The sequence below is a fragment of the Enoplosus armatus genome, chromosome 22 (genome assembly GCF_043641665.1).
Source record: "Enoplosus armatus isolate fEnoArm2 chromosome 22, fEnoArm2.hap1, whole genome shotgun sequence".
NCBI classification, from domain to species: Eukaryota; Metazoa; Chordata; class Actinopteri; order Centrarchiformes; family Enoplosidae; genus Enoplosus; species Enoplosus armatus.
Genome location: NC_092201.1, coordinates 10,008,413 through 10,019,183, shown reverse-complemented (window position 1 = coordinate 10,019,183; position 10,771 = coordinate 10,008,413). Strand labels below are relative to the sequence as shown.

The 10,771-nt window shown below is 40.5% G+C and overlaps 2 protein-coding genes across 2 annotated transcripts; one reads left to right on the top strand and one right to left on the bottom strand.

Annotated features, from left to right (window-relative positions):
- Positions 1-1,117: 1,117 nt before the first annotated feature.
- LOC139304903 (tetraspanin-8-like) lies at positions 1,118-5,100 on the bottom strand. Its single transcript, XM_070928806.1, has 9 exons — positions 5,020-5,100; positions 4,209-4,274; positions 3,556-3,669; positions 3,316-3,390; positions 3,073-3,171; positions 2,022-2,108; positions 1,758-1,817; positions 1,581-1,664; positions 1,118-1,222 (listed from the first exon to the last, which is right to left on the bottom strand). The coding sequence occupies exons 1-9, from the start codon at positions 5,098-5,100 to the stop codon at positions 1,118-1,120; spliced, it is 771 nt and encodes a 256-aa protein (XP_070784907.1).
- A 1,496-nt stretch (positions 5,101-6,596) lies between these two features.
- LOC139304902 (ras-related protein Rab-19-like) lies at positions 6,597-10,736 on the top strand. The gene is made up of 4 exons (XM_070928805.1): positions 6,597-7,288; positions 9,208-9,391; positions 9,593-9,696; positions 9,798-10,736. The coding sequence occupies exons 1-4, from the start codon at positions 7,094-7,096 to the stop codon at positions 9,984-9,986; spliced, it is 672 nt and encodes a 223-aa protein (XP_070784906.1). The 5' UTR covers positions 6,597-7,093; the 3' UTR covers positions 9,987-10,736.
- The last annotated feature ends 35 nt before the right edge of the window (positions 10,737-10,771 follow it).

Here is a 10,771-nt window from a genome sequence, read left to right as displayed (position 1 = left end):
GAGGCAAAATAACTGAAGATTTACTGCATGTCTACTGAATGTGCAACCAGAGTCCCCTCTCCTCCTCGTGGACATGATTACGTGTCATTTACTCACTAAATGTGCTTTAAGGAAAAAAACGAATGGAAGTGATGGACGTTTCAAATATACAATGTGCTTATTAACAAGGCATCAAGACATTCTGGTGTCCCAATGAGAGCTGTGGCTCATTCCTTTGTCTAACCTGATTATTTACCCAAGAAAATACGGCGCTCGATAATAAATAAATGATTATATTTCAATCAAAGCACTTTGTAAACACTGTTTAAGAAAGGTTCTATATAAGGGTTATTAATATTATTAATAAGATTATTGGTTGCTCTAATGCTGAAAATTCATTGCGTGAGCTTAAGACAAGTACGAATATTTAAATATGTATGTTTAAAAGACGTTGGTCCGGTCGACAAGTGTTAAATTAAACCCATTAGCATCGATTGGTCTCGTGTCATATGATCATGGTTGTGCAGATTTTGTGGAACATGAAGACTACACTCATCTCAAAACATTAAACTCTTTAACCTTGCCAGCAGAATGTAGCTCCAGCCCCTACCAAAAGCAAAATAAATAAACAAAAATGTGTTTTATGTGTGTGTGTGTGTGTGTGTTTAATACAGTAGATGCAATTTCCAAAGACTCACTGGTGCGTCCAGGTATAAAGGAAATGGACTAATATTATCCGGATAAGACAACACTTACTGTAAATAACAAAATGCCAGGATAGGCTCCAGCTACTCAGAGAAGACTATTTGGTTAATGCTTGGTGAGATCACATAACTTTAGAGATATGGCAAAAGCATGTGAAAAGTTGATGGTGATTAAAGATTGGTTAACTTCATTAAATTGCATTGTTTTTACAGCAGTAAGGCAAAAAAAAAAGAGTCATTTGAAATTGATCTATGCATGTAGATTACTCTTCAATATCAGTTACATGCATTAATAGAAAAATTACAATGTCAACATATGTTGCTATAGCACAAAATAGCCAGATTATGGTATACAGCATACAGCAATGTGTTTACATGTGCAAATTCAAACTCTTGATAATAACTTGAGGTGTGTATCAAAACGGACTGGGTGACTAGAAGGCACCCGGAACGTAACTGTTTGACTGGAGGAGAGCCATGAACTCCTGTTTCCTTTTTATCTGGCCCATCAGCTTGATGCTCATGACGAGTAAAACCACCTGGGGAGGGGAAGAAGCACAAGAGTTACAAGCATGCAGTGGTGTTCAGTAATGGTTACAGCTGGGATCTGCATGATTCTTCTGCTGACCTAGGATCAAGTCTGACCACCAGAACCCTTGTGTGATACATCTACTTCATGACAGGAAGTACGTATTTGTGTGTACTTGTATAATGAAAGGTAAATTAAATGATCTAACGCAGATTAGATCAATAATTCAACATACTTGGTGATTGGTCATTGTCAGCTATTGCTGCCCTTTTCACAAACAGCCTGAATTTTAATATAATACAGCTATATATGGTACAATTGGTATCCAAATTAATTACTAAACATATAAATGTGTAAAAACTACATACCCAAAACACTCCACTTCCAAATTGTATACCCATCGCCAATGAGAATGCAAGCTTCAGTTCAGAAACATAAATTGGTAGGCAAGGCTGTGAAAAAAGAGAGAAGGTCGAGATCTTAGAGAGAAGATCAGTGGGACAGTAAACCTGCTTATTCTTCTGAACAATGTTAAGATATTTTACCTCTTGATAAACATACTGGTTCTTTGGAGCCCCGAGTGTGGCGCTGCCCCGTAGCCGGATCTAGTGAGGAGTACAAGATCCCATTACATAATATGACCACAAAAATTAGGTTGACTCAATACTGGTGAAAAATTGGTACAGCATCTATAATATAAAATAACATTTAAAGAAAACTTATGTCTAACTGAAAAACTATGTGTGGCTATAGGACCAGAAATGTCCCGATGAGTCATCTTCACTGTTTATATAAAGGGAGCTACTCACGCATTTTCCTGGATATTGACAGTTACAGGAGGCAGGGATGGAAGAGCCCCAGTCTTTGTAGCCTTCAATAAGACCACAGCACTCAAACTGGAGGTGACAGTGAAACATAAATAAAAAACCCTAACAAAATGCATCACACATCTATCTAATGCACATCTAGCATCAACATACAGCGCACAGACTTGATATATATATTTTTAGAATCAGTGTGTCACAGTGCTGGATTTGTTTGCCAGTTTTGGACTGCTTCCCGGTTTTGACCCTTGCCTGCCATCCTGTTAGTCTTTGTTCCCCTGGATTTGCTAATAAATCCCCTGTACTGCATCTACTCTGCCTCAGTGTCTGCATTTGGGTCCTATTCCTCGTGCTCCTTGCTGCCCTGCCCCATCAGCCGTGACAGAGTGTGACTTACACTTTCTGAGGATATCATTATATCTGATGTTCATCGTGAATACAGTCGATAAATCCGCTTAAATCACAGAAAACAGACGCTCTTAAAACTCCAGAACTTGCCAGAAAGTAATCACGTTTTCAAGTTTTCTTCACTATCAAAGTAATCCGGTGATAGTTGTCTGTACACCCATGGGTACATTGCAAACGGAAACTGCTAATGGCTCGATCTGCGTATTTTTAATGGTACCAATTTGCCAAAATGTAAAACAAATGCACATTGCACTTAATATGTTTTGACATCATGGTAGACAGGGGCTAACATACTGTTATAATGGAACATGTAACGGAGAGAACCAAGGTTAATGTAATAGACAGACGTTTAAGGCGTTGGAATTTGGGCTGAATTCAGTCATTTATAAATGCCAGCTCAGTATGAGATATCCTTTCTTCAGGGAATGCTGGAACAGTGCTGACATATTATTTGAGATATAAGCTTTTATAGATGGACAAATGGACATACACAAGAAAGCAATTTTACTTCCATCCCCACTGCACTTTGAAGAAAGAGGGCTGTATTATCTGGATTGTATATTATTATTATTATTACTGGTGTTGAAAAATACAAGAAACAAGTTATATATAAATAATCGCTGCTTACTTCTTCTTGAATACTATACAGCAGGGTCCTGTTGGCTTTGCTGGTTCCAGTAAGTGGCATCATGGACAGCAACTTGGACTCCTCACGGACCACACGTTTCTGAGGAGGGAGAAGTCACACTGAACATTGGTCTTTGCATATCAAGAGATACTGTAGTTAAAGCTGCTTTTTCATAGCTGCAGGTTATGTTGTACTATAGGATGACATTTAATATTGTAAAAGAAGGGCAATCAGGTACTATACCTCATAAACATCTTGGTAGCTTAGTGCTGTTCTAACAATTATTGTTTGACTGGCTGCTGCCATCCCAGCTGCATACTGCACACACACACACACACACACACACAAACCAACAACAATAAGTGAAAGAGAAACAAGAAAATCTTATAAGAATTGTCTTTTTTCTTGCGGCACATTCCTGCACAGATACGAGAACGCACACACGATAGTAACACAGACACATAGAGCAGTTTTTTTTTTTACCAGAATCAAACACCATCTCTTTCCTTTACAGGCTCCAAACACACCGAGCACTGAGAGCAGCAGGCAGCCGATCTCCATGACGTACATGATCACTACAGAAACACTGGACACCAGCTGAAGAGAAAAATTACACTGGCGTTAAAGCGATACATTGACTGGAAAATGCCCTGACTGACAATTATTGTTTTATGTAACAAAATAATCTAACATCAAAGGATCTGTGGAAGAAGTATGATCCATCTGAGATATTCACTTACACTTAATATTAATATTATGTTGTTGTCACAGATGTATTTCCAAGATAGCATGGCTACAAAAGAGGTCAAAGGTCAGGGTCTGCTACAGAACGGTACCCTTAGCGCCTGAAGATAATTCACTGTCTTGCCCAAGGACACTTCAACTGGCAGATGCTTGCCAACACGAGGGCTTGAACTCAGGTCTTCCAGAGAAAAGACAAGATAGTGTGTTCAGGAAATATTGATGGAAGACCCAAGTAAGACCCATGCATTAACAATTCCCCAGTTGTCCTTGGATATCCCAGCAACGCTCTTGCTCCTGACAAGACAGGAGCTATTTCTGCCTCCAATAAATAAAATGATCTGCTTAGAAAAGTATTTTCATGCGGTCAGAAGAACATCTGAAGTTAATCTTACTTTGCCAGTTTGCACGAGGTCTCTATGCCAAGCCACTGTCATTGTCAACATGAAGAAGCACAGCGCCTTTGGAGAAAGGAACACAAAAAGAAATGTGTTAAGTTTGCAAAGTGTTTAAGGCTATGCAGACAGTGCAGGAAATAACACGTTAGGTTTACAATGTCAGTGTCTCTAAATTAGTATCCAGTCTGTCAATATAATTGTAAGCATCACCTCAAATGTTTTAAATGTGGGCTGTCCTTTGGTGAACTCATAGACTGGAACAGTGTAGTTCATTTGAGCGCTAATGGAAGGCAGTAGCATGCCATCCAGGATTAGCCTCCCAGCTGAAATAATACCTTTACAGGACAGTAATATCTCAGCCAAAATGAGACCCTGTATATGCACATGACTCTAAACTCACACAGTGTTGACATTAGCACTATAAGAACATTACAGATATTCTTTGATTGGAGAGGAGGGATGGAACAGGATGCTTATCCTTTGTAAATGCACATTATAACCACCACTATGGCGTCTTTTTGATGTCCAGTGTTCACTTTCTTTATGTAAAACCTTAAAACATTTTGGCATAAAATGCACTGCAGACATTGCCACATTGTGCATAATTCTGATGGATGCTGCAGCATGTTTGAATGTGAGACAGACATACAGCACGAGGCTTGTTTGGGTTCATTATAGACTTGACTGACGATTTGGGTCAAAATAACAGCAGCAAATCAAACGTTTGATTAGAGAAATAGCGTATAATAAGGCAATCGGATAGGCCTCTTAGCTGAAATTGCATTCAAAAGCAGGGGAATTCACCTACCATATGCACAGCATTTGCAAAAATAAACGGCCTTTTCAGGCTCGTTTTATCCGCCACCACGACCACTGCGCTCCGCTGCATGCTGCTGCTTCTCTCCCGAGCGTTCAAACGCCTTTTACATAAAGAAAATATTAAGGCTGTAGAGCTTTGATTTGAACAGTAAGGGCATCTATCTATCCGCACAGGACGTCACTGTGATGTACAGGATGAGGATGCTCTGTGCCGCCTTCACGTGCAGTCGGAAATATTGGAATCGAGAGGATTAGCGCACAGGAATGACGTTCGGCCATGATTAAAGGGATTCATTCAAGAGTGATAGGTGCAGTGGTTGTGTGCATTATGAGCCGAATCCAAAAGGACGGTCTAAAGTCCCTCTTTTTACTGTTATTTGGATTTTTCACAATTTACTTATTTCATAATTCACATGGATTATACTTTTTGTACGTTTTGTTTCCCAACAATAAGGCCTAGATGCTATTTCACAGCATTTCTAGGTGTAAAAGTAGTCAAATTTAAATACGTTGAGTCTAAGAACACTTGACTCAATAGCTGTAGAATGTAAACTCCCCTCAGGTTTGCAAAACTCACACATTTATAGAAAAAAAACATACAGAGGACATGACCTCAGTGTCCTCATACAGCCCTTGATGTGAAGCTCTTGTTTTTGCAGTACTCCTCATTTTATGCAGCTCTAGGGAGGCCTACTACTTTGAACATCAGTTATGGTCTTTTACACCCTCTCAGTTATATTGTTTTCACATCCAAACCAAACATTTTGCTTATACTGGACGGCATAAGTCAACTATTTGTCTCTACGAGTCCACAATGTCAGCATAGCATGTGAAAAGTAACGCCTTTCTTCTCCTAAGTTTCGTGTAAGCACAAATTGACTGAACTTTTTTGGCTGAAGTTCTTATTGTGATCTCAAAGCTTCAAAACATCCCAAATGTGTCACACACAAACATCTCATACAGCATGGAAAACAATGTTTCAATTAAAAATAGTTAAAGACAGCAAGATTTTAGGGTGCTAACTATCCTGTTTCAACAGACATTAAGTCTGTGGGAGTTCCTGCCAAAATGACTGCATTTCCCAGGATCCCACAGCAGTAATGGGGCTGGGCTACTTACAGAACAGGTGGGGCGGGTTTCTATTGTTTCCACAGGTGCTATGAAGAGAGGGGGAGAGAGAGAGAGACGCAGCAGGCTATAAGTCAGTTAGAACAGGAATAACTGATGACAGAACGATAAAAGGAGGGAGAGTAGCCGGTGTGACACGTGTGTGAAAGAACTGCAGGTGGATTGGACAGGAACCTGGATTACAGACTAGCATCTTTTTAATTTTTATTTCAAGGAAGTTACTTTTTTTCTGTACAGGAAGACAAAAAGGATGGGATGTGTATTCATGCTGTCTGTTGCTGTGGGCCATGAAGTGGGTCAACACCTGAGAAGGAGCTGAAAGGAGCAGCAGAGACTGAGGCAGTTTTGTCCTGAAAGAGTACAAGAGGGGGGAGACCCAAAACGGAGAGAATGCAGAATTATAAAGAAAATACCTTTTTAGTTATTAGCAACTGAAAACAGACACAGCTAATTCTTCTCTGTTGTAACTTGTGTGCCTGGTGCTTTACAATGTGTGCACTCTAAAGTGTTCAAATTTTAGACCATTGAGATTTTATTTTGAAAACATTGGTGGGGAGGCAAATGGCTTGTCAGGCACTTTCTAATCTTTGAGCAGCACCATTTTGCATCTTGACAAACAAACTTTCTAGGCCGCCGTAAACTGGTTTAACAACTAAATGTACCCTGCTGCTGAAGTCTAGCCTGGTGACAGACTGTAACTTTCACTGGAGGGAGTAAGATTTTAATTTTTTATTTTTGGATGAAACGTCTCGACATAATAGCATTTTGCGATCGGTTTTCTCCCCTGTGACCTTTATTCAAGCTTAAAGATAACCCAGCATCTCTCGGAGTCCAAACATTCCAAGTGATCTACAGTATAAGGGGGATTATTTCCTCCATCCTCGCACGTTAAACATCCACAGAAAAAGACACACACTCCCTACTGTGCCTCCACCATGCAGACCCCAGGACCTGAACATGATGACTCTTTCGATTTCCTGTTTAAGATTATCCTGATTGGAGACTCAAACGTAGGGAAGACCTGCTTGGTTCAGAATTTCAAGTCAGGGATTTTCTCAGAGAGACAGCAGAACACCATCGGTGTGGATTTCAGTGTACGGACATTGGATATAGAGGGGAAGAAAGTAAAGGTTAGTCCTGCATGTGGTGTGTTTGAGTGTGTGTGTGTGTGTGAGCATAGTGGACATGTTAGACATAAAAACAGGGATGTTGAGGGACATATATGCATGTGGAGTCTTTTAGGGCATGTGTGTTTTGAGGTGACCCATATGCAGACCTTTCTGTGCAGTGGGGAGTAGATTTAGAACTTCATTTTCACTTCATATGCAGTCACTGAAACCATTAGCAGTAGCTTTAACAAGAGTTTCAGAATTCATAGAGTGAAAAACAACTGTCAAAACTGGGCCTACCAGCATGTGAGTGCAGATTAAAGTAAAGGTTTGGCATTAGAATCTGGATCCAGGCCACATTCATTTAATCAATTATATCAGTAGGAATTATTGTTATATACTTCTGAAAAGCACAAAAGAGAAAACGTGATGTAGTAATAAACAACTGGTCTCTACTGGTTTACCATCATACTTTCATACTTTGGCCCTGTATGGCTGTGAAACAGGTATTAAATTGCATTCTATGTGGTTTTTAAAAGGTCTTAAAATGTCTTAAATTTAACACAGTGAACCCTGCAGAAACCCTGATTTCTGCTCCGGTCGTGCCTGCTTAATGGCCTGATCCTTATCATGGGTGTTGTAGAGTCAGCTGGCCCTGACAGCGACAGGCTGCATAGCACGGTTACTGGCCTTTTTGGTGAAATATTTCATGAAAAGTACGGCATAAATAACCTGGAAAATTCAGCTCCTGTCAAGGGACACGAAAGGACCACTCAGATGTAGGGGGCTTTGGGTATAAATTACGCTACAGACAGTGAGAGTTGTCCTGTGGGAACAGTGTCAGTTAGACTCAGTCCAAAACAAGTCAGACCAGCTGCTCACATGAAGGACCTGTCCTTCAGGTTTCTCTGCTCGAGCTTTTGTGCGGACGGAAATAAACCTGGAATGACTTCTCTGCCATAAAAGGAACTAAATGATTTTGGCAGTGATTTGTTCCGCATGCACCAAAAGTCGTGTACTACCTGGTAAAACATAATCTCTGTGTTCATTCAGTTAAATGGTGGCTTATACTTTTATATCATCACTATTAAAGTGATCGTTCATGTGCAAACTGATCACCTGATCAATGGGTGGACACGGGCACAGCAGAATCTGCCTCTCTTAATACTGTCAGGTATGGGATGTCTATCTCACTATCATGTAGGTTTGTTATAGCCAGGGGGGAGGTTCAGTCTATTAGTCAACACACACACAAACACACCTACACCAACTGTACAAGCTTGTTAGATGACTGCAGGATAGAAATCAATGGCACGCTGTCTCATCTCAGCAAACGTGACATGAACTATTAAGTATTAATGGTTAAGAGAACTATGAGGTCAAAGGTTACCACCCACCTACATTCATTTAAGTTTTGACGGTTTTGATGACTGGCTTGAGTCGGTAAATCAAAAATATGAGGTTGTAAAAATAACACAATACATTGAAATTAGTCCAAACAATGACAGCTCCCGTTTGTGTGGTTGCTATTGCCCCCCCACTTCAGGCCTGAGGCTATATGTAAGTGAGCCACCTGATATTGAGTACATTTCACTTCTGTATTTCGCTGTGAACCTTGGTAAAATTATGTTATGAACTGTTATATTTTTAAGCTTATCCAGATTGTGGTTCAAACCATCAACACTGGCATTGAAAACAAATAGGTTGAGAGCTAGTGAGCCTGGATTGGTTGCTATGACAGCCGTTACCAGGTAAACATGGTCTGTCAGATGCTCAGGGAGTGTTCTGCACACCAAGGAGTCTGAAACACACATACAGTGTGTGTGTGTGTGTGTGTGTGGTGATATTCTATTGCAATTTTGTTGTTTATGTGCATATCAGCCATACATCCAGTCATGTGTATTTCATCATCTGTGTGTGTGTGTGCGTGTGTGTAACAGATGCAGGTGTGGGACACGGCAGGTCAGGAGAGGTTTCGTACAATCACCCAGAGCTACTACCGCAGCGCCCACGGCGCCATCATAGCCTATGACATCACACGACGCTCGACCTTTGACTCTGTGACCCACTGGATCAAGGAGGTGGAGCTCTATGGAGCATCCAATGTAGTTCTGGTTCTCATAGGTGAGTGTGGGTGCGACTGTTAACTAAGTGAATTGAAAAGGATGGATAAAATAACAAACATTTGAGAACCTAATGCTATTTATAGTACAACATTTTATCTTGATGACTCTGTTTGAGTACCCCACAGTCCTCAAAATCTGTCAAAGAGAAAGAAATCAAGTCAAAAATAATTTTCTAACTTCAAAGCGAATCTCCAACTAGGTAACAAATGTGACCTGGAGCAGGAACGTCTGGTCAAGTTTGAGGAAGCCTGCAATCTGGCAAAAGAGGGAGGCATACTAGCTGCTCTAGAAACATCTGCGAAGGTAATGAGCATGCATATAAAACACAGAGGAGAAGTTTTGAAGTTTTGTTTTTGGTTAAAATTGTTATCTAAGTTCTCCATCTCCTTCTTCTCTGCGTGTAGGAGAGTCAGAATGTGGAGGAAGCCTTCATGATGATGGCCAGAGAGCTGCTGTCTCGCAACGGCCTTAATGTCCAGCAGGGGGACTTGCAGCAGAGAAACAACGCACCTCGAGTTCTCCTCCGGGCCAACTCTCGGCCGGTCAGTGGCACCATAGCTGCCTACACACCAGAGAAGAAGTCCTGCTGCTGATTCAAACGTGGATTGGACAGGGGAGATAAAAGGAAATATGAGGAAGAGGGTGAAGGACACTTTTCATCATGAATGTTGGAGAAGATTAATGAGAAAAGATCCAAAGATGCAAGGATGTGGAATAGGGCTGGCAAGGCCTCACGAACCAAGAATCTTTTGCACTGAGGAAGTTCAGGCAATAATTGGAAAGTATTGAAAAATGAATTCAGTGTACTTTTCTGTGACTTACCTGACCCGACATTTCAGCTGAGAGACAGCGGTGAGTGGTGACGGCTGTGATCAGTGTTGGGTAAAGTTACAGCCAAGCCAATCTCATTCATATCAACTGGACTGTTTATTCTCCTCCAACTGATGTAATATTTTCTACAGAAAATGTTGTGGGACTTTTCCAATGTTTTTAAAGTTTGCACTACCAAAAGCAGTTCAAATTTGAATTTAAAAACTAAAGCAATAACACGGTAGTTGATACATTTATGCTTCACTGCCGATAAAACTCATTGAAACCCATTGAAAAAAGCTGGTAAAGACTATTGTAGTACACAAGACTCAGAGTATTTCACCCAAGCGACCTCTTGTGGTGCCTCTATGACGAGATGTGACCCTGTGCTGCTGCGCTCTGGATCTACATGTCCTGGAGAACCTGCTACAAACCAGAAGACTGTGAATTATACTTTGTTTTTCTTACATCCTCTGTGTCAGTTATATACGTAATGATGCCTTACTTTGTTATAAATGTCTATAATAGGCTGAGATTGTCTCTAAATGGATTCTTTCAATTTCTGATC